Source organism: Pan paniscus, chromosome 4 (genome assembly GCF_029289425.2).
Source record: "Pan paniscus chromosome 4, NHGRI_mPanPan1-v2.0_pri, whole genome shotgun sequence".
NCBI lineage: Eukaryota > Metazoa > Chordata > Mammalia > Primates > Hominidae > Pan > Pan paniscus.
This window is the reverse complement of record NC_073253.2, coordinates 165,220,523-165,246,708: the sequence shown is the minus strand read 5'-3', so window position 1 is coordinate 165,246,708 and position 26,186 is coordinate 165,220,523. Positions and strand designations below refer to the sequence as shown.

The following is a 26,186-nucleotide window of genomic DNA, read 5'->3' as shown; positions in this document are numbered from 1 at the left end:
CATTTTTCCCAGGTGCCACCATTGGCATTGTAGGAGAAGACTTGCAAACAATCATGGACGGTGAAATAGAGTCTGACATTGAGCTGAGGTCCCAGGTATAAAGTGAATGTGTGGATTAAGATCACGAGGCTTGGAGTGCATAGAGATGGCTGTGTCCCTTACTAGTCGGGTGACAAGGCCACATCACAAACTCCTCAACCTTGGAATTGAGTTTCACATCAATGTGATTGGGACCGTAGTTTCTAGCTCATAGGATTGGTGTGAGGATTTAAGGAAATGACATATAGAGTAAGTGCCTGGTAAGTGGCAGCTGTATTATTATTATTGCTTGTTATTGTTATTACTACTGGCATTGTTGTTCCTGCCATGTAATGGCAGCATCTAAAATTTTTCTGGCAAAGGATTAAGTGGGCTGTCAACCTGATGACAGTCTTAACTGAAATGAGATTTGACTTTCAAACCCTGTTTATGGGTTTAACGTCTTGCTCCATTTATATAGGAAAACAGGGAAGTGCCAGTGGTCCCCTTCAGACTTAATAAGAAAACTCATAGATATTGATAATCTTCAGAAAATAGAACTCAGAAATATTATTACCAGGGTCACACAGTGTTAAGCGAGAAGATCAATCAGTTACAGAATTTTTAGGGGTTAAAGCTTACTTTCCCGGGACGACATAGCAACAACCTCTGAGTATGGGTGTTTTTCAGTACTCCCGAGTGAGGGTAACATCTGTAGTTTCAAGGCACAGGATCATATCTGTTTTTCTGTAGTTGTGGGAAAAGGGAGAACCATTTTCTTTTCCTTGTTGAGATTTGCCCCCTCCTCCCTGGCCCCCACTGCCCACTGGTATTTGGAAGGGCTTACATGTCAAAGCTAAACAGTAGGATTTTATCAGTTCATAATAAGAGAAAAAGCAGGCATGAGAAGCCCAAGCTTGTAATAGAGTCCAATCCTCCAGGTGCTGCCTACTCACCTTAGGGAACCCAAAGGTGTTTGTTGTAGCCCAAACCCCAACAATCATCGCAACAGGACTTTTTAGACTGTTGAGGAAACTAGAAGCTGAACTAGGCAACACGTCTTCAAATGGGGCTTGCAGCAGGGACATAGAGGCCACCAGGGACAGGCTGGGGTGGATAAAGGCTACCAAGACTCAGGATATTCTGTGCACTAAGGTGTCCCAGAGACAATGTAGGGTGGTGCCTAAGAGTCAGGCTTCCCACCCAGCTGTCTGGGTTTGAATCCCAGCCATTCCATTACTAAGCGTGTGATCTTGGGTCACTTCACGCTTCTGCGCCTCCATTTCTTCATCTGGGTAGCAATCGTATCTACCTCCTAGGGCTGCTGTCTAGACTTAGGAAGTTCATTCTTATCATGTCTATAACACTGTCCCAGAGACAGTCAGGGCTCAATAAATTTGAGCTACCATCATCATTCTTTCTCATCTCTTACTATACCCCAGGGACCCAGCCTGTAAACGAGCATCCACCCCAAGGTTTCCAGATGGCTCTAGTTCTGAAACCTGTGTTGTCATGCACTTACCCAGTATTAATTTCCTTCTCAAATGCAGTCCTCTGCCTCCTTCTGGACCCCTCCCCTGCACAGCTCCCTGCTCTCTGTAGGATCCAGACGTGGGGACTTTGCTCCCATCCTCTCTTGCTGCTGCCTGACAAAGCTACTCACCTCCTTTGGGCCTCATCTGAAAAACCTGAGAATTCCTCCAAGAAAAGCCACCACTTGGGAGCCGGTGACAAGATCCAAGAGCTGGACCATAAGTCCACTGGACCTCAGACCCCTCTTTTCCTAACTCTTTGGCATTATGTTTGGTCTTTACTAGAGTGACCTGGCTTGGGTGGTCTTGCCATCTCTTTCTAAAGGTGGAGAAAGGAGGTATGACACTCCACTATTCAGATTCGTGAGGAAGACCAGGGCAACTTTTTTAACATGCTGGTAGCCCAGGGTTTGGCACCTAAGGAACAAGAGTCATGGAGATTCTTGAAGAATCTTCTCATAGATGAGGTGGGGAAATTTGGCATTGGGCAAGGGCATCACCAGGCTCCTTCACATCACTGCAGCCCCTGGGCCTGCCTTCCTTCCAGGGAGCTTCCTGCCCAGTCCTGGGCCCAGGAGAGTCAGCCAACAGAATCAGGCAACAATTATTCGAACCAAGAGAACATTTTTTATTGTCAGTAAGAAACAGCAACTCTTCAGAGATGATTGGCTAGAAAAGAAACTGGTTGGTTGTATAAAAAAATGTAAAGTACAAAACTGTTAATCTAAAATAAAATTAAAAAGAATATTTAAAAGGCTTCCTTTTCTGTTAAGTTCTGAGACTTAATAAATGAGATAAAAACAGTTTCTTACACCTAAGAAACTGGGTTATGAAAGCTGTGCCTAGGATGTTGGGGAGAGCACACTGGGAGAAGGCATTCTTGCTGGTACCTTGAGTTCAGGAATCTACGTTGAGGCTTCCTCATCCACCATGATCACAGCCCCAGGGGATGCTGGGCTTGTTAGCACTCAAGCTCTGGGACCTGATTGGCCTCTCTGTCTCCTCTAAGTAAGGACAACTGATGGGGACAGTCTCCCACTCTCTGAGGCTTCGATGTTCCACGCATGGCTTTCCTCTTCCAGAAACTCCCCTCCCTGGCTCTCCCATGCAGCCCTAGTCAGCAGCAGCTCACAGGTCCGTGGACAGCGAGTCTGGGATCTGTTTGCCTTCTTCAGCCGATTTGCTGGCCAGCTTTTGAGAGAAGAGAATAAACAAGCACAAAACCAAGATGCGATTATCAGATTAAGCACCAAAATGGAGCTTCCCAGTCCTAATCACAAGGGCCCCAACACTGACCCCTGCCCAAAGCCCAGTGAATGTGAGCTGCTATGTCCTTGGCTTTGGCCAGAAAGGCAGTGGTAGACAGTAGAGTGAGCCCAGGCTCACTAGCCATGTGGACTTGGGCACCTCACTTACCAAACCCTGTGAGCCTCCCATATAAAATCCTAAGAGTGGGAGCTCAAATGGCACCATGCTTGGGAAGTGCTTAGCATGGTGCCTGACTCATCGTGTGCTCACGGTAAACTTGAGATATTTGTAGTAGCAGAGTCCTGATTTCATATTACCTTGAGGATCAGATGTGTTATGGTACCTTCTTGATCTTGAGCAAAGGCCAACAAGTAACAATAGGAGATGGGACTTGCAGAATCAGCGCTTGGAAACTAATGTTCAATTTGTAGGATTTTGTGATATAGGTTGAATAGAAAAGTGCTGGAGCACTAAGGGGCAGTTTAGGCGAGGGTAGGCCACCTACTGCTTCTGAGGTCCCTGGGTCCTGCACATCCCTAGCTGGGGTCAATCCTGGTCAGAGGAGCTGCCTGAGGCCCCAGAGGAGAACTGCCCTCTGGGCATTGCTGCATAGTGTCCCAGAACTCAGGGCCTCCTGACTATGCCTCCCTAGGAATGACCACATATGCACACACAACCCCCCATTTTCTTCTCTCTGCATTGTTCTCTTCCCCTTCTCCTCCCAATGCCTTCCTTTCCTTCCACCCTCAGTGTCCTCACCATTGTCTTGAAGAACTGATTGACCTTCTTCCGTGTGAGTGTCTTCTTGTCACCATCTGAGAGTTGGAGGAAGGTCTGGCTGAGGCGGGGAGATGTGTTGGCCTCATCCAACCCAGGGATGCCTGCCACTGAGAGCGCCAGGGCTAGAAGGAGAGCAGAGCTGGGGTGTGAATGGGTGGGTAGAGGAGGGGCAGTGCCTTGGGGGAGGTAGACAGGGGGAGGGCTGGGGGACAGAGCCAGCATCCAGGGATCACACATTGTATGTGCCAAGCAGGAGGCAGGATGCCTATTTCCTGCCATGCCAGGGGACATTGAAGCTGTCCTCTTGCAGTGAAGATTGCCCACCCTACAGACAAGGGTTCAGCCTCCTGGCTCCTGGTCAAAACCTTGCCCCAAAGCCCTGACATCCCCGGGAAACAGAACCTTCTGCTCCAAGGCAGGGGACAGTGTGAGCTTACTCTTCCTCCAGCTCCCAACACCAACACCCTGGATTTCTCTCCCCATTGCAGGAGACAGTGGGAAGAGAGTCTCAAACCCACGTGTCACCTGGTGGAGGGGCCAGATGACCTAGTGGTTACAGCCCCAGCTTGGCGTCACAGAGACATGAAAAATTAGTTACTCTCTGACTGCTGGTTTTGACATTGGCCAAATGGGAGAAAGAGCCCAGACCGCCAGGGTGTGGTGAGACCTGCTGAGCAGATACCAGTGAAATGGCTTGGGCCAAATGTTGCAGCTGTGTTCAGGCTATCCTGGGGGCGGTGGCGGGGCAGTGGGTAGGTGCCTGTTCCAGGGAAGAGGGCCTGGGTCTGAACTCAGCCTCTGCCATTTGCTGGCTGGTGATAGGCAAGAGAGTGATGTTCTCAGTGCCCCAGTTTCCTCATCCATACAATGGGGTGGATAACATGAACTACTTCCTGGGTATGCGCAGTGGAGTAAATGAAATAATGAAGGAGTAGCAGTTGGCGCAGGGCCTGGCACCCTCAACGTTCAGGAAACAGCAAGCGTCTTCACCATGATCGGCCTGCTGAGTTCCACAGGGCAGCACTGGTCCTGTCTTGTTCCCTTCTGACCTGGCCCTTAGCACACACAGCCAGGCACATAGCAGCAGACGTCAAGGACTTCTGCCTGCCAGATGGAGTGCTCTCAGGCATGCCATGTCCCCTGTTAGGGCCTCAGATTCCCTTCTGTGAGTTAGGACCATCGGCTGTGCTCTAACCTCCTCACTGGACAGTGAGTGAGTGACGACGGTGGCAGATAGGTAGCATCTATGCACCCAACACTTTGCAGCTATAAGATGTGGTGGCCATTTTCGTAAAGCCAGAAAGAGTCTTCCAGGTCCACAAAGAAGCCACAGGTCTTAGGGACATACCAAGGGCAAACTTCTGGCCCCTGGGGAGGCCTGGCTAACTGACAACAAGGGGCCACCTAGTGTGACAAATGGATGCTCAGTGAATCCTGAGGGCCCAAGGGACAGCAGGCCTCTCCCCTGTCCCTGCTGGAGCTTGCTGGGATGGTGTCACCCCCAGGAAGTGGTGGGTGTGGGGAGAGATTAGAGGGTGGGTGGCTATGAGCAGAGCCTCTCACTCCAGGATGCCTGGCCCACTTTGTTGTGTAGACACAGTTCCCATCCATCCTCCACCCACAAGGCTGGTGGCCTGCACTATCTCTACTCCCTCATGCTGGTGGCAGCAGGGGGCATACCTGGGATGGTAGGCATGGACTGGCTGGCAAAGCTCATTTGAGAGAGGACAGACGCCTTGAGGGGGATGGCCGCATGCTCCGAGAGGTTGGTGTCACTCATGAACTCATGCTTCCTGGAAAGCTGGAGGAATACACCAGACACACACACACACACACACAAAGACAGAGGCTTAGCATGAGGCAGATCTGGGCTCTGAAAGATCAGTGAGGAGGGCGTGGCATGGTTTCTATGAAGCTGGCTCCAAGTTCATTTATTCTGTATTATACCATTCCATGCCAGCCTGCCACATATGGTTGCACAGGTTGCGCACTACACAACTACAGGCGGGGGTGGGGGACATTCATTTAGACTATCATGTAAATGGTGTCCCCTAGAATCGACAAACACAGAAGACATTTCCATTCTTATCCATCCACGCAAGAGTAGCCTGCGAGGCCCACTGGGAAGTTTCTGGAGGGCCCTTTCTTCACCAAGGCATCTTGGTTGGCCCCTTGCTCTTTCATCTGGTACCCCTCCCTTGCCAGGGCAGTTAATCCATCTCCCAGTCCCAGGTTCCCAGAACACTTCCAACAAACCTCTTTTCCAGGGGGAAACTAAGATTGAATCCAGGGCTGTCTGAAACCAAGTCTCATTTTTAAATAATCGTTAGTTTACAAGACCAACACTCTCAAAGCCAGGACAGTGAGATTTCATCTCGGTATCCCCACCTGGACTCCTGGCACACAGGAGGGGCTTGCAGGGGTCTGAGACGTCAGTGGTTAGAATAGGCCTGGGGCTGGAGGCTATAGAAACACCTAGCTCAGTACCAAGTGGGCTGCTCTCCCTTTTGATGGGAGAACAGGTGGATTCTCCCCAGCCTGGAAAAGCCCTGTGTGATGGTGGAAAGGATACACACAGGCTCTGAAGTGCAAAGGTCAGGGCTCAACTCCCAGCTCTGTCATGTCCCAGCCACCCCAGCTGCCTGGGCACGAGTAAGCACTTCACCTCTCAGCTCCTCAGGTGCCGCCTCTGCAATACCCATAGCACCGCAGTGGCAGGCTTCAGGAAGCCCATATCTGGAAGCCCTGGGTTTTGTGCCTAGCATGTAGTGGAAATGTGCTAACAGCGCTGGAGAGGCAATCTGCCTCAGCCACTCACCCGCTTCAGGTCCGAATCTGCAGCTGCTTTCTCATCCACAAACACTACGCTGCTTCTCTTTGTCCTCTTCTTGGACCTCCGCAGCTTGACCTCAGGCAGGGTGCTCCCCGGGGAGATCGGTTCCTCCTGCTCCACTCTCGGCGTCTTGGGTGATGCTAATTCCAGGTCAAAGCTGAAAGGCCAGAGGGGCAGCAATAGAAACTGCAGTTAGAGCTTCAGTAGAACTGCCTTGCAAGGACCCAGGAAGCTGAAGGGGACCTTTGGGCTGCCTGAGCTGTCACTACAGGGCCTGGAGTAGATCAGCAAATCTGGCAGAGGATTTGGGGAGCAACTTGTTCAATGCACAAACACTTAAATGTGATGAGTAAAGTTCACTTTATTTTATTCGTGGTAAAATGAAATTGAAAGAAGTGAGCCATAGAAAAGAAACTGGTGGTGAGGAGAGAAGACTGGTTGAAAGCATGAATGTGGATTCAAATCCAGGCACGGCCAGTTCTTAGCTGAATGAATAACTCTGGGTAAATCACTCAACCTCTTCAAGCCATCATTTCCTTTTCAGTAAATGGGGGTCTTCGCAGAGACCTTGCAGAGTGGCCATGAGATAATGTCTGAGGAACCCTTGGCATATTCTTGGCATATGGTAAGCGCTGGGTTGCTCATGTATCTATGATTAGAACAGATGAGTTGGACAGGGTGAATGGTGCCCCCTAGAATTGTGAATGATGCCCCCTAGAACTGTGAAACAGAAGACGTTTCCATCCTTTTCCCTCTGGGCAAGAGTAACCTCTGAGGCCCACAGGGAAGTTTCTGGAGGGTCCAACAATGATGGCCAGAGGGCTCCAGGAAGGTGGAAGGGGCAAGGGAGGGAAGACCCCCGACAGAGGGGTGGGTAGGTGGTGCAGGAGGAAGAGCTCTGCAATGGAGACATCCCATCGTGGTTGGGAGGAGCTTCCTTGAAAGGGAACAGATCCCTATGAGAGGTGACAATATTCCAGAAGGATGCAGGCTTGGTGAGGAGCTCTGCCTGGCTGACAGAGATCACTGGAGTAGAATTCTGGGGGCTGCAGGTGAGTCCTGCTGGGTCCTCAGGAAAGCTGCCTTGCCTCTCTGAGCCTCTGATAATCCCCTAAAAATGGTACTAACAATGAGCCTCCTAGGGTAGTTGTGAGACTCCAGATGGGAAAAGGCTTTTAAACTGAAAGGAGGAAGGGAAAGGTAGAAGGGATGTTGCCGGAGAAGAGAGAGAAGGAGGGGGGATTGAGCCAGGGAGGCAGGGGTGTGGGGGGCTCCTTGGGGTGCAGGGACTGACCTCTCTGAGTTGGGCTTGCTGGGGGTGCTGCAGTCAGAATTCATGGAAGCCAGAGAGATGATGGACATCTGTCTGTATGAGCGCAGCATAGACCTGGGGCGGCCCACTCTCCTGTCGTCAAAGTCAGGCTGTGGTGGGAGAACAGGGTGGTTAGCAGCTGTAGCCTGGGGAAGGTGGCCCCAGCCTTCCTGTCACCTTCTTCCTCCACCTAGGCAGGGCAGAGTTGTGGGGCTGAGTGGAGCATCAGCACAAAAGTTCCTGGCTGGCTGAGGCTAGGGGGTTCTTGTAGAATAAAGAATGTGGCTGACCTTTACTCCTGGTTCCTGGAAGGTAATATCTAAAACTTTGGAATTTCCTATGTGATAGTAGTATCCTCGTTATTATTCGTGGTGGCCCCCTTGACCATACTTGATTTTATGCTAATAAGATGGCTCCTGATGGCCAGAAAGACCAGCTCTATGATTATAGGGCTGGGCTGGGGCTTTAAGCCATGTGATACCAGCTCAACCTCCAGGGAGTGGACAGGCCCAGAGACTGATTTCCATCACGTGGCCAATGGTTCAATCTATCATGACTACATAATAAAACCCCAATAAAAACTCTGGACATTAGGCTCTAGTGAACTTCTCTGGCTGGTAATCATACATCAATGTGCCAGAAGGGGGATGCATCTGGAATACGTGGAAACTTCATGTTTGGGACCCTCCTGGACCTCACTCTGTGTCTCTTTACCTGGCTGGTCTTGATTTGTATCATAAACTGAAATCATAAGTATCATGCTTTCCTGAGTTCTGTGAATTATTCTAGTGAATTATGAAACCTGATGGGGTAGTGGGAATCTCCCAGTTTGTAACCAGTTAAGCAGAAGTGTGGGTGGCCTGGGTCCCTGAAGCTTATGGTTGGTGTTTGAAGTGGGAAGTGTCTAAGACTGTGCTTCTAACCTGTGAAATGTGACCTAACTCCAGGGAGTTAGCACCAGAATTGCATTACAGGGACTTCATGTAGGGAGTATTGAAAGTGACAAACTGCCTCATGGAAAAAAATCTTTGAATCAAAAGAGACCTGAGTGCACCTGTAGGTTCTTCCAGTAATTCACTTTTCTTCTCTGGGTCTCAGTTTTACCATCTGTAAAATGGGAAGGCTGGACCAGATGGTTTTAAAGGAATTGCATGGCCTTGACATTTTATAACACCAGTTAATAAGGAAAAGGATGAAGAAGCACCCTGTAAGCACCAGGCTCATGGCCTCTTTAGGCCAAGGAGCTCAGCGGTCAAAATCACTGGCCTTGAACTAACAGAGCCAGATGCAAATTCTGCCCCACATTCATTTGCCACATAGCCTCTGGCAAGTTGCCTGACCTTCTGAACCTCAGAAGAAATACAAGGGATTAAAAATCATTCCTGCCTCTCAGGCTTGTGGTGAGGATTAAATGACCTAGTAGATGTCAAGTGCTTGAATCAGGCCTGGCACATAGTAGATGCTGCATCAATGTAGCTTTCATTATTATTACACAGTCCCTTGAGTAGTTGGTATCTGCACAATCCAGTTGTAACTGGAGTTTGTCTGGGGGTTACTTTTGCTGGACCAAGTTTCCAGGAGGGTTCCCCTGGATGGGATCCAGCAATGCTGGCCATCATTATCTTCTCTTTGGAAGCAGCTTCCTTTGCTGGATCCCCTCCAACTTCAGCCTCCAGCATGCTTCCCTGCCCCACCCTGCCCAATCCCACCGCTCCAAGCCATAGGAACCACCCATACCATCTCTCGGACACCGTACTCCTTCTCCACCTTCATTTTCAGGTTCTTGAAACATTCCTCCATCCGGTCATGGAAGGGTCGCAAGTTATCTGACACCCTTTTCTCATGGATCTTAATCCCAGCTCCCAAGAAGGGGATCTGGAGAGAAAGTGGTAAAGAATGAGCCAGAGGCTGACCGGTGGGCCTCAGCCTGGCACCCCGCCCATCAAGGCAGCTACAGTCAAGTCTGCCTGCTAAGAATTCATCAAGGGCTTCAGGGTCCTCAGAAACCTGCACACAGGGTCCCCAGCCATGGGAAATGGGGAAAGTTGCAAACATGAGGTTTGCTCTGGAAAGGACAGAAAGACCCCCAGCTTCCCTTGCCTCATAGGAGGGCTGGACTCCCCTCTTCCCCATGAAAGGCCACATGGTTGGGAAAATTGCCCCCTTAAAGAATCTACTTGGGGGCAGAGTGTGGGGATCAGAGGAGGGGAATCTCTGTTGCATTGATTTAAAACCTTGCCTAAGATGTTCTTGGCAATACTAAAGTGAAAGGATGAATGTCAGAAGCTGAGAGATAGAGGAAGGCAAGAGCTGAGAGAAAACAGAGGAGGGGGCATAGCCTCATCTTACCACATGGAGCCAATTGCACTTCATACAGCTGCTGAAGAAGGATATGAATGTGCTAATATCATAAAGTTAACCCCCCAGTAGGGAGCTCTGAAAAATGATAATAAAAGCCTTAGGAAGATGAGGGAAGAAGAGAGGATTGATGTGAGGGAGTTGAAGTCTTATTTGTCCCCATAGGAGGTCGGTGGATACTGTCTAAGTGGCAGCTACCTTAAGGGAGAGTAGCAGAGCCATGGTGGGCACTGTTAGAAAGAGAACTGAGAACTTTAGTTGTGTGGTCTCAGGGAAACATAACCAGGGGAGCAAAGGGGTAGATTATGAATTACTTGGGGGAAAAAATGCCTTCATGATGGTGACATAAAGATATTTCTGCTTACTTCTATTGGAGGTCTCCCAGAAATGACAAGGTGAAGGAGAAACTGAAATCTTCAGTGAAACTTGGAGACATTCATAAACCTGCCACACAATATGTGTGCCAGGAGGTGGGAGGACATAACTGACCTTCCAGAGCTTCCAGAGCAGAGGAGGGAGGTGGTGATAAGAAGCCAATCTGCCTACATGAAGCCAGGAGGGCCTCAGAGATTGGAGGCACCAGGTACTACAGAGAAGGCGGGTGAGCTGAGGGGCCAAACACAGAGGAATGTGTTGAAGTTCTGTATCAGGAGCAGTTAGATTGCCTGACTGCCTCACCCTGCAGCCAAGTGTTCTTTTTTCCCATTTTCCCAAGAAGGAGGAGCTTATCCTCTAGAACAATTAGAACAAGGAGCTCTGGGCTTAGGGGCATCAGGCACAACAGAAGGCAGAAGCAGGAGCCAGACTGCAAATAAGGAGTTGAAGAGAAAGTCTGCATTTGGGTCCTGAGAGCTCCACTTCCCAATTCCCAAATGGCCAGCAGTGTAGCAGCTGGGATTATCTTTCTATATCACAGCTTGAAGGGTCTGACTCTGGAGAATGTGAATGGTCCCATGTAGAGAGAGACGTCTGTGGGTCATTCCGTTGCCACACAGCAATGCTATCCAGTTGCCAAGGCCCTCTCTCATGTACTCAGATTTTCTTTTTCTTTAGCCTTGCTCTTAACTATGAAGAGAATGCCAAGTGTCACCAGACACTGGAGGAAAGTCTCCAATAGGAAAGACAGAGACCAGACCAACAGATAGGGAAGAAAGCAAATAAGGAAGAAAAGAAGGAAAGAATAAAGGAAGAAAAAACAGAATGAATTTGGAAGAAATAGAATAAAGAGAGCCTAAGAAAACATGTTTTTCTAAAAAATTAACTAATATATAGGAACAGAAAAGATCCTTCATTCATGAAAAAGACAAAGATTTTATATACAAAAGGAAGCTAATAGAAAAACTACATATAAATAGTAGTGAGATAAGGTTGTAAACGGAGATACATTTATGGCTTTAGTTTTACATATTAGAAAACACAGAAAATAAATTAGCTAAGCATCCATCTCAAGATATTAGTAAAAGAACAGCGAACTAAATTCAAAGGGAGAAAAGGAATGAAAATAATAAAGGTGAGAGTGGACACGAATAAAAATAGAAAACAAATTTACAACAGAGAGGATCAACAGAGCCAAAATTTGTTTCTTTGAAAAGATACAACATTAACAAACTCCTAAGAAGACTAATCAAGAAAATACAAGGTACTAATAACCAATATTAGGACTGAAAAACATAATTACAGGAAGTACAAACATAAAAGATCATCAGATGAGTGTATTACAAAAAGTTAACAAACAGAAAATAAAATTTAAAAACAATACCATTTACAATAGAATTTAAAATATCAAATACCAAAGAGCAGATCTAATAAGATATATGAAAGAAAATAAAATATGTGAAAACCACAAAATTTTGCTGAGAGAAATTAAAGAACTATATAAATGGAGAGCTGTTCCATGTTCATGGATGAGAAGATAGCCATTCTCTCCAATTTAATCTAATAGTTAATGTACAATTAATCCAAATCTCAATGTGTTTTGGAGGAGTGTGTAAACATTGGCAAGGTTATTTTAAAATTTATAGAGAAATACAAAGGACTTAAAAGAGGCAAGACACACTTGATGAAAAGCAACAATTGGGGCACACTGACTATTAGATTTCAAGACTTAAGATGGTGTGGTATTGGTATAAGCATGGACATAGACTGATGGATCAGAATAGAAAGTCCAGAATAGAAAAACACATATATGGTCAATTTGTGGGGTCAAAAGTGGGGGAAAATAGTCTTTTCAACACATGGTGCTAAAGAAATTGGAAATCTGTGTAAGAAAATAATCTGCCTCTTACTTTACGTCAGTCAAAATGGATCATACACCTAAATGTATAAGACAAAACAATAAAAACTCAGAATAAAACATAGGAGAATATCTTCATGATCTTGGGGTAGTTGCGGTTTCTTAAAGTGGACACAAAAGCACTAATCATTTAAAGATATGATAAATTAAACCTGACCAAAATTACAACTGCTGTTCATCAAAATACATCATTAAGAAAGCAAACAGACAAGCCAGACTAAGAGAAGATATTTGCAATACATGTATTTGACAGAAGATGCATATCTACAATATATAAACCCCTATAAATCAATAATAAAGAGACAACTCAATTAACAACATAAGTAAAAGATTTGAAAAAGTATTTCACAAAAGGGTAATCCAATTAGCAGTAAGCATATGAAAAGGTGCTGAACATCATTGCTCATGAAGGAAATGCAAATTAAAACTAAACTGAGATATCATTACACATCCACCAGAAGGACTAGAATTAAAAAAGACTCCCAGTATCAAGTGTCAGGGAGAATGTGGATCAACTGACTTAGAAGTTGTGTGGGAGTGAAAATTGATTTAGCCACTTTGAAAAACTGCTTCTTGTGTCCAGTAAGGTTAAATGTGCATGGCCCAGCAATTCCACTACTGCATGTATACTGAGGGAACTGAGTGCTTAGGTCCACCAAAAGGCACAAACACGAATGTTCATAGCAACTTTACTCATAATATACAACACCTGAAAACAACCCAAATGTCCAACAGAATGGATAAATAAATTGATATATTATTGGTAATTTAGATACACATACAATAGATGACACTTAGAAACAACAAGAAAGTCAAACCTCTAGTATGTGTAACAACCCAGAGGAATCTCAAAGGCATTATATTGAGCCAAAGAAGCTACAGATACAGTAGTACATACTGTACTGTATAATACAATTTATAAGAGGTTCAAGAACAGGCAAAATAACCTAACCTATGGTGATAGAAGATTGGCAGTACCTACGAAAGCTGAATATCCTCACATGCTATGACCAAGCAAATCAATGCATAGGTATATACCCAACAAAAATTTTGCATATGTGTACCAAAAAAACACACAAGGTATTTCAGAATAGCATTACTTATAATAGCCCCAAACTGAAATAAACCCAACTCTCTATTAGTAGAAAAATAAATAAATGCATTTTGGTATAGTTACATAAGCCAGCTGTATGGACTACTATATAGCAATGAAAATGAATGTGAATCATAGTTATGACTCACAAACAAAATGAATGACTTTCACAAACGTAACATTGGGCAAAATAAGTTAGATACGAAAGACTGTATATTATGTGATTCTGTTTATATGTAGGTCAAAATTAAGCAAATCTAAACTATAGTGTTTAAGAATGAGTGTTTGGGTGGTAAAGTATTTTTTTTAAAGCAAGGAAATGATTACTATAAAAACAGAACAGTGCTCACTCTTAGGGAAGGAGGCCTAAGATAGGATTAGGGGAGCTAGCAGAATTCTATTTCATCTGGGTGGTGGTCAAACGGATGTATGTTTTTGATAAAACAGTGGGTTATATATTTTTATGTGTACTTTTCTGTACATAATATTTCACAACAAAAGCTTTAAAAGAAGAGCATACTATAGACATCTTTTTATGCCAAAAAATAGAGAGAAAGTCTTCACAAAGAAAATAAATTAACATGCTATCGATCTTGAAATCTGCAAAAACGTTGAACACCAAATGTACTTTGAAGGCTTCAGCATTTGTTCGGTTGCTAGAGGTACAAATACATTCACTCCCCTTGAAATCTAACCTTCTCGTGTTTTAAGTAAATTCAAAGTGTATTTGGCTTTGCAAAACCAAAATCCAATCTAGAATTAAGCTCCAAGTGAGCAGGGAGCAGGCCCAATTTTGTCCATCACTATTTCTGTTGCCTAGGACACAACAGAGGCTCAATAAATGTAAGTTGCAAGAACAAACGGAATGAAACAGGTAGGGACGAGCTAATCTGCTGCATGTGATCATGTTAAAAGCCTGCCTTCACTATGAGCAGGGCTGCATCTTTTGCATGCGGGTGCCCATAGTTAGGGTGCCTGGGCTCCGGGTGGGAGGGATATGGCTGAGGTCAACCTCGTTTGGGGGTTAGGTGGGCCTCTGTATAGGTGGTCTCAGGAGCAGCGGGTGGTGCTGAGGAGAAGGCGGCCACTAGGGGGCGGTGTCTGAAGGCGCCTAGCTAACGGTTCTCAGAAGCCGCCACATCTAATAAGAGTACGTGCTTTCAAAGTCTTCCGGCTTTGTTGGTAATGTCCCTCTAGTAAGCTCCAAGACAGTAGTAGAATTTTCTTGGAAGGTACAGCTTGGTGTTCGCTGTGCTGTGAAGCTGCAGTTCATTCTTTGGGTACAGCAAACACAGCATGGAGAAGCTGTTTCCAGAGGAGAAGAGGTCCCCAGTGGAGAGGACCAGGGCAATTGTATAGATTCAGAGTGACATCCAACAACTAAGCAAATCTGTATGACATGTGAGCCTTCCCTGAGGCCTCCCAGCAATATCTGAGGATGGGAACGAATCAAAGCCTGGCCTTCCTGCTTCCCAAATTGGGGATGCTAAGGGAGAACATCATTATTTGAATAATAAAGGGCATGATGACCCCAGAAGGCTGGGGACCTGGGGGATATTTGGGCTTCACAGGTGGCACAAGGTAAAAAGAAAGAGAAAATTCCAGACAGACACACAACATGCATTCGGGAAAAGCGCGTCTGTGCAGTGCTTGGTGTTTCATTTTTAAAGCCCCACTTTGCATAAATTGGCAGAGGCAGAGAAGGACCTGAATTAGGAATTCTTATTTTAAGAAAAGAGGCTGCACCCAATGCTTCTCATTCCCTGATTTCCCTAGAGCAACAAAAACTCCCAACCACAAAAGCTTGCTTTTCTTTGCACAGTGACTGGCAAGAAGAAAGCGAGGGAGGGCAGGCAGCTGCAAGCTGCTACCACCTGCCCCTGCATCCACTGCTCACCTCCCGCCAGCTCCTGCCCTCCGGAGCCCACCCCTGTGTTCTGCTGGGTGGTTTGCTGAGAGTCCAGAGTGGGCGAATGTCTGAGGAGGGGGCTGCTCTGGGCCTGGAGGGAAGCCTAGCCCTGTGTAAGCCTCTATGAGAGGGATCTAGCCGACTGTTGCTTCTGCAGGGAGATGGAGAACGAGACAGAAGAGGAAGAGAAGCCAAGAGAGGAGTAAGATGTGTGGGGGTGGGGGGCAAACGACAGAGAGGCAAGGAATAGAAGTGCAGGCTTCTAAGAGAGAGAGGGAAAGACAGACAGATGCACAGAGAGAAAGAGAGAAAGGAGGAAAGACAGAGTCCACAGGAAGAAGAGGGATGCAAACAGAGAATGGAAGGAGAGGCAGGTAAGTGGCCAGCCCGAGACAGCAGGGTGGTACCTTCTAAGCCCGTGGGCTGAGCAGCGGCTTGTGTGGGATGTAGACCCTTTGACTCACAACCACCCACACAAAGGCCTCAATTATTTTCAAAACCTGATATCCATCTGAGCATTATTGCAACAAAGTGGGTCAGCTCTAAAAGGAGAGAAGTGGGAGTAGGGGCTCAAGTCTTCTATTATCAGATTGGCCTGTGCTGGGTGTCGGGGGAAGGTGCTGGTTTGGAGTGTGGGGGCCTGGTGTTCATTTGCATCCTGCTGTGAAAAGCCATCCCCTGAATTCAACATCAAATAAGATAATCTTAGCACCATCCAGCATAGCATTGCTGCCTGGCACCATGCAACACCCAAGAGTGTGGTGCCCCAAATCTCTGTTCCAGGATGAACCTGCTCAGGTGTGATACAGAGTTGGAAGAGGGGCTGAAAAGCAAGGGACAGGAGGGCATGTGAATTTAGGCTGTCTCAGCTAGAGCCTAGCGTGGTGCAAGTGAACTACGGTGGGGGGAGAGGAAGGAGGGCAGCATGCTCCCCTGGCCAGCACTGCCTTACCTGCCATGCAATCAGGTCCTTGAGGTGGGTCAGCTTGTCCTGGTCCTCAGGGTGGTCCCTGACATACTCTTCAGTGAAGAAGGCCTGGGGAGGACAGACAGGAGGTCAGGGTTTCCTGTTCATGTGGCATTTCAGAGCCAATCTCTTTGGCACTGGGAGAAGATTCAATTTGAGAGGGGCAAGGATGAGGTCACAGGCATGTGGATGGAACAAGAGTGACAGGTCTGGAGAGACTGACATTGTTTTATCTGCTTTGAGGCTCAGATCAGCACTCAGTGGGAATGGGCTGCAAACTCTGGGGAAGCTGTTCTCAAAGTCAGGTTCCTGAGCCAGTAGCAGCAACAGTACTTTGGAACTTGTTAGAGATGCAAATTCTCTAGCCCCAGCCCAGACAGCCTGAATCAGAAACTCTGGGGGTGGGGTGAGGACCCGTGTGTCAGGAAGCACTGTAGGGGATTCTGATGCTCCTTTCAAGTTTGAGGACATTGCTCTGTGGAAAATAATTCAGTAAGGAATCTCACTGGTGGGTGTTCCAGCTCACCTCATGGCCTCCCTCATTGCAAGTGACCCTGGCAGCCCCTTTCTGGGGCCCATGTCCTTAGTGTGTGCGCATGTATAAACAGACATATCCCATCACTGCTCAAGGCTGAGCAAAGGGTTACCAATGATGACTGCATGGGTATCTGAGGGTAGCTGGAAGGATTGATTAGGTGACTGGAATTATTGTCCCCAAATTATACTACTGTGTGGTATTCTTAGTTTTACATCAATGGATAACATAGGAAAGATAATAGGGAATTCATCAAAAGATTTGTTAGAATGAGGAGTTCATTTTTCCTTCAGTGTCTGCTAGGTGAAAACCAAGTAAGAACTTTCTACTCTATTTCAATGCCAAGAAAAGCTACGTCTCCTTACTGAGAAATGGGTATTTTTCCTTCCAGTGGATAATGTAACTCACATAAGTGATGCTATTTCCTTTTTTGCCGTGAACACCAGGAAGCTCAAAAATAAATCTGTGGCTCAAACATATGGGGCTCTCTGGAGGGACCTTATGACCTTGATATCTAGATTATAGCTCCCCTTTTGGAGTTGATCTCTTAGTTTTTATGGCTTTTCACAGATTCTGAGTTTCATTTCTTTCCATTAGTATACATCATTTCACATCCTCTGTGGAAGAGGTGGGTTTATACAACTGGCACGTACTTTTATGGTCTGGCTCACACTCATCCCAGAGCCTTTCCTTAATAGAGCCACCTGAATCTGCCCAGTGAGATAAGGGGACCTTATGACCCCTGCCCCTTCCTGCCCCTCCCTGCCCCAGCACAGGGTATGGAAAAGAGGCTGGGAGGAAGACAGGAGCTCAGCTAAGACATGAGGCTATAGAAACACGAGGGCCAACCAAGCTGAGGGTCCCTCTGGGGACAAGGACAGTCAAAGTAGGATAAGTGACATGTAGCTGCATCTGCCCCCTGGGTCCTCCCACCACTGCTCTGCTCACCGAGCTCCCCTAGACTTGGAGAACAGAAATCCTCACCTTCTCATACTTGGCGAAGCCTCCCATGACAGCAGGGTCCACAATCCCGTTCAGGAGCATGGAGAGTGGGTTGATGGGGAGGGTCTCATCACTCTGGTACTGGTTGATCATCATCAGGATCTTCTCATTGGCCGTGGACATGGTTTCTATGGCATTCTCCAGAGGACTAATTGTGGTCTGTTGAAAATGAGATCACCAAGAAGAAAGGGCCTTAGTTAAGTCACTTTAAAAACAGATATTATTGGTATTGATTTCACTTGGGGTGGGAATTCAAATGAGGCAATGCTCCCTAAGGGGCTGTAACAGGATCTTGTAATTACTGAGCTCTGGGGGCTGTCTGCTCTCTGGGGAGAGACAGGCTGGCTTTCTGCTTAGTGAGAAAGGGATTTCTTTGGGGAGGCAGAAGCAGGAAGTGTCAGGTACCTGCTGAGGCATCAGATGCTGAGTGTGCCCCAGAGAAGGTTTTCTCTTCTTATTATCTGGGTGAAACACATGCCAATTCAACCCTTTCAGTATTGGTTGGGCAGATACTATGTGTGAGTTATTGGCCAGAGAGATTAGAGCAGCTTGCGATGTGGGCACCCAGCCTGGCACATAGTAGGTCCTAAGACTGGTTGTTAGAGGGGTTCACTGTTCCAAGGTAGATTCACTTTAGTTGGGAAAATTAAACGGAACACCTGTCCAACACCTCTTAGAAGGCGATATAAACAGAGTGCCATCAAAAGCTAACCGGCAAAAAGTGCAGTTTGCAAGAGCATGAGATCTGGAGTAGAAACCTAAAGTAGAGGTCGGCAAACATTTTCTGTAAAAGGGCCAGATAGTAAATATTTTAGGATTTGCAGGCCAGATGGTGTCTGCTGCAACTACTCAACTCTGTTATTGTAGGGCAAAAGCACCTACAGGCAGTATGTAAATGAATGAGAATGGCTGTTCCAATAAAACTGCAGAAATAGGTGACGGGTAGAATTTAGTCCATGGGCCACAGTTTGCTGACCCATGAACTAAACAGAAACAAACTAAATAAAAATCTTAAATTTGTTAAGACTTGTTTTGTGGTCTAACACACGATCTATACTGAAGTGTGTTCCATGTGCACTTCAGAAAAATGTGTCTGCTGTTGCTGTGGGGTGGATTGTTCTGTATATGTCTGTTAGGTCCATTATGATCTAAAATGTAGGTTAAGTTCAATGTTTTCTTATTGTTTTTCTGGCTAAATGATCAGTCCAATGTTGAAAAGTTAGGTATTGAAATACACCCTACTAACATTATGTCTCCCTCCAGATCTCCTAATGTCTACTTTATATATTTAGGTGCTCCAACATTGGGTGTATATGTGTTTACAATTTTTATATCCTCTTGATGAACTGACCCCTTTGTCACTATATAATGACCTTGTCTTTTGTTTTGTTTTTTTTTTACAGTTTTTCATTTAAAGTCTACTTTGTCTGAAATAAATATAGCTGCCCCTACTCTCTTTTTAAAAGTTTTCATTTGCGGGAGGCTGAGGTGGGCAGATCACGAGGTCAGGAGAGCAAGACCATCCTGACTAACATGGTGAAACCCCGTCTCTACTAAAAATACAAAAATTAGCCAGGCATTGTGGTGGGCGCCTGTAGTCCCAGTTACTCGGGAGGCTGAGACAGGAGAATGGCATGAGCCCAGGAGGCGAAGCTTGCAGTGAGCTGAGTTCGCGCCACTGCACTCCAGCCTCGGCGACAGAGCGAGACTCTGTCTCAAAAAAAAAAAAAAACAAAAAACAGTTTTCATTTGCATGGAATATATTTTTCCATCCCTTCACTTTCAGTCTATGAGTGTCTTTAAAGGTGAGGTAAGTCTCTTGTAGGCAACATATCTGATACAGTTTGGCTCTGTATCCCCACCCAAATCTCATCTTGTAGCTCCCATAATTCTCACATGTTGTGGGAGGGACTTAGTGGGAGATGACTGAATCATGGGGGCAGGTCTTTCCCACGCTGTTCTTGTGATGGTGAATGGGTCTCACAAGATCCCTTTTTTAAAGGGAATTTCCCTGCACAAGCTCTCTCTTTGCCTGCTGCCATCCACGTAAGATGGGACTTGCTCCTCCCTGCCTTCCTCCATGGTTGTGAGGCCTCCCTAGCCATGTAGAACTGTAAGTCCAATAAATGTCTTTCTTTTGTAAATTGCCTAGTCTCAGGTATGTCTCTATCAGTAATGTGAAAACGGACTAATATACAATATCATTAGGTTTTTTGTTGTTGTTCAGTCACTCTATTCCTTTTGATTGTTGAATTTAATCCATTTACATTCAAAGTCATTACTGATAGGTAAGGACTTACTAATGCCATTCTGTTCATTGTTTTCTGGTTGTTTTATAGATCCTTTGTTCTTTTTTTCCTTTATTGTTTTCTTCCTTTGTGATTTGATGGCTTTCTGTAGTGATAGGCTGTGGGTCTTTTCTTCTATCTTTTGTACATCTATTATAGGCTTTTGCTTTGTGGTTACCCTGAGGCTTACATAAAACATACATGTAACTGGCTATTTAAAGCTGATAACAACTTAACTTTGATCACATACACAAACTTCAATTTTACTCCCTCTCCTCCCATGTTTTATGTTTCAGATGTCACAATTTACATGAAAAATAATTTCTATCTTTAACAAACTGTTAGAGCTTTAGGTGTCTTTTTATAATTTTTTTGCCTTTAAATCTTTATACTAGATAATTGATTTGCCCACCATCATTAAAGTATTAGCATGTTTTGGATTTGACAATGTACTTATTTTTTAACAGTAAGTTTTATATTTTCATATTTTCACGTTACTAACTAGCATCCTCTTCCTTCAGCTTGAAGAACTACCTTTAGTATTTCTTATAAGGCAGGTCTAATGGTGCTTAACTCAGCTTTTGTTTGTTTGAGAAATACTTTTGGGTCTCTTTGGATTTATCTGATTTGTTGTCCTTTGGGCTTTCTGGATCTAGATTTCTAGTTTCTTTTCTAGATTTGGGAAGTTTTCTGTCATTTCTTTGGATATGTTTTCTGTTCCTTTCTCCCTCTCTCTTCTTATTTTGGTACCTCAATAATGTGTATGTTGTTACACTTGATGGTGCCCCATAATTCTCTTATACCAGTCTCATTCTTTTTCATTCTTTTCTTTTTCTCCCCAGGTTATATGATTTCCAGTGATTTGTCTTCGAGTTTGCTAATCCTTTCTTCTGCTTGATCTAGTCAGCTATTGAACCCTTCTATGACATTTTTCAGTTCAGTTATAATATTCCTAAGCTCTATGATTTCTGTTTGGTACACTTTATGCTTTCTCTTTGTTAGAATTCTCGGTTTGTTCTTGCATTGCTCTCCTGTCCTTGGTGAGCATCTTCCTGAGCATTATTTGGATTCCCTGCTGAGTAAATCACATATCTTGACTCCACACATTTCGGTTTCTGGAGATTTATCTTGCTCCTTTACTTGGAATATATTACCCTGTTTCTTCATTTTCCTTCAGTGTCTGTGTTGGTTTCTCTGCATTAGATAAGACAGCTCTCTCTCCCAGTCTTGTCAGACTGGCCTTGTGTAGAAGAAGGATCTGACCAAGCCATCCAGTGTGAAATGTTAGGGTTCCTCTCAAATCTCTCTGTTTGTCCAGACTGCTGTCTCTGTTTTTTGTAGACCCCTAAAGTTTAGGATGTGCTACTTCCTGTCAGTACCCTGAGACAGATAAGGTAGGGGCTAGACTCTCTAGATGTAGCTGGAAAGGTGGGGGTATTAAATGTGTGTTCCAGTTTTTTCCATCTTCATGGTGAAGCTGAGCATGGGCGATTACCTCTCACTCTCTCTGCCCTAAGCTGGGGAGAGAATCTGTGGCAAGTGCCTAGACTCAGGTTCAGGCCGCACCCTCTGATTCTGGGGATATAGTTGTTGAAATTGGACCCATTGTATATCCACCTCTTTTTGCTGTGGTCTAGGGCCACTCAGGAAGACAAAGTCCCATTGACTCCCAGAGCTACATCATTAAGAGGACAGTCCCTTGGGTGGGAGCTCTAGTGTGGCACTTGGTATGTGGCCAAACTCCTTGCAGGAAGAATGGATAGACCTGGATTTATCACTGGGTTGAGACAGAGGAAAGGCTAGTGAAGTGCCAACCTCTGGCTCTGGCTGCTGGAGAGCTATTTTTTGTTTGCTCTATTAGCTTCCTGATGCAAGTTTATTAGCTGCCAGGCCATCAAGTAGCCACTGGAAGTGTGTGCCCCTTCCAGAAAGAAAATGGGAGCTGTTCATTTCTGCCCACTTTCTGCACTGCTCCAAGGGGATGTAACCCCTGGAAGTGTTTGTGCACCCATTTAAAACCGTCTCTCTGTTCTGTGATCTAGGGAGACTTGCATATGCCTGCTCCCTTCTGTTCCCAGAGCTAAGAGGTTTAGATGGAGTCCTTTTAGAAATAGATCTAAAAGTTGGGACACTCAATGCATAGCATAAACCTCATCTAGGGAGGAATAGGGGGTTGCAATTTTTTAAGCCCTTTCTCTGCACCAACTCTCAGGGAATGAAGCCCTGGAAGTGCTTTCATGCCTGTATAAAACTGCTGCTTTTTTTTCCTGTGGTCTTTGGCGACATGCATATGCCAGTCCCCTCTGCTCCCAGAGCTAGGGTGTTTAGAATATAGCCCTTGGGTGGAAGCTGTAAAAGTTGGGAAACTCAATGTGTGCACAAACTCCTTCCAGGAGGGATTAATAAACCTGTAGTTATTGCTAGGGTGAGCCAGGAGGCAAGGTTTGAGAAGTGACAGCCTGCTTCTCAGGCTGCCAGTGGGTTAATATTTGTTTGCCCCTTAACTCCTCAGTGGAAGTTATGTAGAAGCTAGGCTGCCAAGTAGCCACTGGAAGAGTGTGTCATAAACGCCTTCAGGGGAGAAGCAGGGGATTCCATTTTTAAAAGACCCTTTACTACACTCCTCTCAGGGGATGGGATGCCTGAAAGTTCATGTGCACCCATATAAAACCACTGATTTTTCCTGTGGTCTAAAGAGACTTGCATATGTCTAACTCTGCACAGTCTCAGAGTTGATAAGTTAAGAGCCAACCCATGAAGAACCTCAGAATTAGAATGGTATATGTGAGGTCCAAGCCCTCCTGGGGAACCTTAGAATTAGGGTAGTATATGTGAGGTCCAAGCCCTCCTCTCCACAGGGAGAGAAGATGAGTACTGGGAATTTCTTTCCTGATTTTATAGCACAGTGTCAGAGCAGGGTGCATGCCTGAGTGTGCCTCAGCTTTTCATATCGGTTCAATGTGGATGTTTACTCAGTGCCTGGTAGGTAGAAGTCCCTCACTTCATCTCTGAGTTTCTCTCAGAGGGAATTGATCCATGAGTAGATATTTATCTGGTGCGTTTGGGGGTGGAGGGAGACCCAGGAGCTTCCTAGTCTGCTATGTTGCTAATTGTCTTCTTGGTCATATTTTAAAACCATTTCTGTGAAATTATAGCCTCCTTATTCCCTTACCCTGTGTCTGGATGTTTCTGAAGATAACTGATCTCTACAGTGAGAAGGCCCTGGGAATTGACTGACTCACTCTCTCTCTCTGTCTCTCTCTCTCTCTCTCTCACACACACACACACTCATATACATACACACATAGATACACATACACATGCATCCACACATGCACACCCTGGGCACACCCACACACCTTACACCTGCACATGTATGCACACACATAATGTTAACTGAAGGGGAACGATGTCCAGCTTGGCTGCAGCCATAGTCCTCCAAGGTGAAACCCACGGTCTAGTATCTGTCAAGTACACAGACCAACTCTGTGGGGGCTCTGAGGGGCCAAGGTGTAGACTGAGTTGTACTGAAAATCTATCACCACCGCTCAGATTGAGCCCAGCAACACACCTGCATTTGAACAATAGACTGCCATATCTGAAAGACTCAGGCTTTAAGACAAGTCATTAAAAATGGAAAGAGCAGTTGATTGGCTTTCCTCCTTGCTTTTGAAACTATTTTTAGATTCCCAAAGTGGTATCCTCATTATAGCCATTAGGAACAGAGAAAGAGAATGAAAATAATTTTGGCTTCTCGCCTACGGGCATTTGTATAAACCAAATATGTAACTTTCAGGTCATTACAGGGGTTGTATAGTTGGTGGAAGGCCTAGATTTCAGAAGTTAAACCCATGGTTTAGCTAATAACAGGAATACAAGTAATGATCATGATAATGAAGATGACTTCACTTATCAATTGCCTCCTATGTGCCAGCCCATGCTGGCCACATTACACCCGTGCTCATTTCATTCCCCCAGCAATATGTTAAGTCACTTATCCCTGAGCCAAGGGGCAGAGCTGGAAAGACAACTCGGGTATTTGTGATTCCAAAGGCAGGCTTCTTCTACTACACGTAAATCAAGCTTTGATACCACACTTGCTATCAACGGGCTGTTGGGACTTAATCTAGCCCTCAAATCTCTGGTCTTTTCCCTAAGCTGAGCCTCAGTTTCTTTATCGACATAGTAACTCTTGCCAGGCTTGCTGTGAAGAGAAAATGATTTATCAGGGGAGGGTGCTTTGGAAAAAAATGTAAAAGTGTGTGTGGATGGGTGAGGGAACATAAGATGAAAGAGAAAGTGATCTCAATCCCTGGCAATTAGGTGGCATTTCATATTTTTCTTTTTTTAATTTTTTTTTAGATGGAGTCTTGCTCTGTTGCCCGGGCTGGAGTGCAATGGCATGATATCGGCTCACTGCAAACTCCGCCTCCCGGGTTCAAGTGATTCTCCTGCCTCAGCCTCCTGAGTAGCTGGGATTACAGGTGCATGCCACCATGCCCAGCTAATTTTTGTATTTTTAGTAGAGACGGGGTTTCACCATGTTGGTCAGGCTGGTCTTGAACTCCTAACCTTGTGATCCGCCCACCCCAGCCTCCCAAAGTGTTGGGATTACAGGCATGAACCACCACGCCCACCCCAGCATTTCATATTTTTCAAAGCCATTTTACCAATATTGCCTTCTTAAGTCTACCCAGGAATCCTATGAGCTGCACAGGACAGGTGCTCTCTCATTACCTCTGAGTTCTGCCAGAAATTGCTTTGGCAGTTCAAGTCCCATTGCTAGGCCTCAGTTTTCTCATATACAAAATAATGCAGGTAGACAAGAACCAGGAAGAATCAGGACAAAAAACTTGGAGAACTGCAAGCCAAACCAGGCTGGCGGAGGTCTGTCACTTAGCTAGCACATTGATTCTAGCCTTTAAAAATGTAATTCAACAGAGATGGAGGAGGGGGCTGTTGCTACTGCACTTTGCCACAACCCTTACTAGGCTATGAAGGTATTCCAGTTTATAGCTTTAGGACTAAAAGACACCTAAGGTCCCTTTAAGCTCCCTAAAGTTCCATCATTTTGCAATTCCTATTTACAGATGATTAAAACTAAGACCCAGAGATATACAGTCCTTATCTAACATACATAGCTCATTAGTGACCACATTGAATTTGGATCTCTGACCCCTAGATCAGGGCTCCTTGTAAAGTCTCCATTTCTCAGGGCCAAGAACAAAAACAAAATAAAACCCCAATAGGCAGAACTTATACTTGAAGCTCATCAGAAAATGCCTCTCTATATAAACATTACTGTAGTCATGATAATTTATGGAGGAAATAACCAAGAACAAGATACAAATTCATGTAACACAAAAACAATCTTTGGAAATGAAGTCACTTAGAAGAGCATTCAACTTTTGCATCTGAGACACCCTGAAATTCCTGGTAACTCATCTGAGAGAGGCCATTAAAGATAAATTCACTCTGGCCAACTTTTTGAAGGTTTCCCCAATGCCATCTATGAGAAGGCATTGGGATGAAAGAAACAAGCCAAAAATCTTGACTATTTCTTTCCTAACTTCAAAATGCTGAGTTTATAAAATAAGATAACCGGTTTAGACATTACGGGTGTCTGCATATTGATTGACTGATTAATTTATGTAAGTATTCTTTAGTTAGCATCAGTTGTGGGCCAGGGACTATTCTTAGCACTTGGAGGTAAGACAGAAAATAAAATAGACAAAATATCTGTCTTCTTGGAATTTATATTCTAGTGGAGCTTATGGTCTACTGTTATATTTAATATTCTCTTAATATTAAAAATAAAGAAGAAAATTATGTAGTCTATTAGGAGATAAGTGCTTTGGGCTGACACACAGTAGCTGAGGGAATGGGAAGTACAGGGATGGGCTCTCTCAGTTTGCTACAGTTTGGCAGGAATGACTACAGAAGAGGCTCCTTGCTGAGCACCACCAGGTGACAGGGCTCAGTCAGGGCTAATGGGCAGAGGCTACAGATTGATAGAAA

At 45.3% G+C, this 26,186-nt stretch overlaps 1 protein-coding gene across 1 annotated transcript in view; it reads right to left on the bottom strand.

Annotated features, from left to right (window-relative positions):
- Positions 1–2,161: 2,161 nt before the first annotated feature.
- Positions 2,162–26,186, bottom strand: part of DOCK2 (dedicator of cytokinesis 2) — a 446,463-nt gene continuing 422,438 nt past the window's right edge. The window contains exons 45-52 of the mRNA XM_003810916.4: positions 17,863–18,039; positions 16,329–16,412; positions 9,461–9,598; positions 7,706–7,833; positions 6,397–6,568; positions 5,259–5,379; positions 3,558–3,700; positions 2,162–2,741 (exon numbers count right to left, since the gene is read on the bottom strand). Of these exons, the coding sequence (XP_003810964.1) occupies positions 2,679–2,741; positions 3,558–3,700; positions 5,259–5,379; positions 6,397–6,568; positions 7,706–7,833; positions 9,461–9,598; positions 16,329–16,412; positions 17,863–18,039 (1,026 nt within the window). The 3' untranslated portion in view covers positions 2,162–2,678. The remainder of the gene's footprint in view (positions 2,742–3,557; positions 3,701–5,258; positions 5,380–6,396; positions 6,569–7,705; positions 7,834–9,460; positions 9,599–16,328; positions 16,413–17,862; positions 18,040–26,186) is intronic.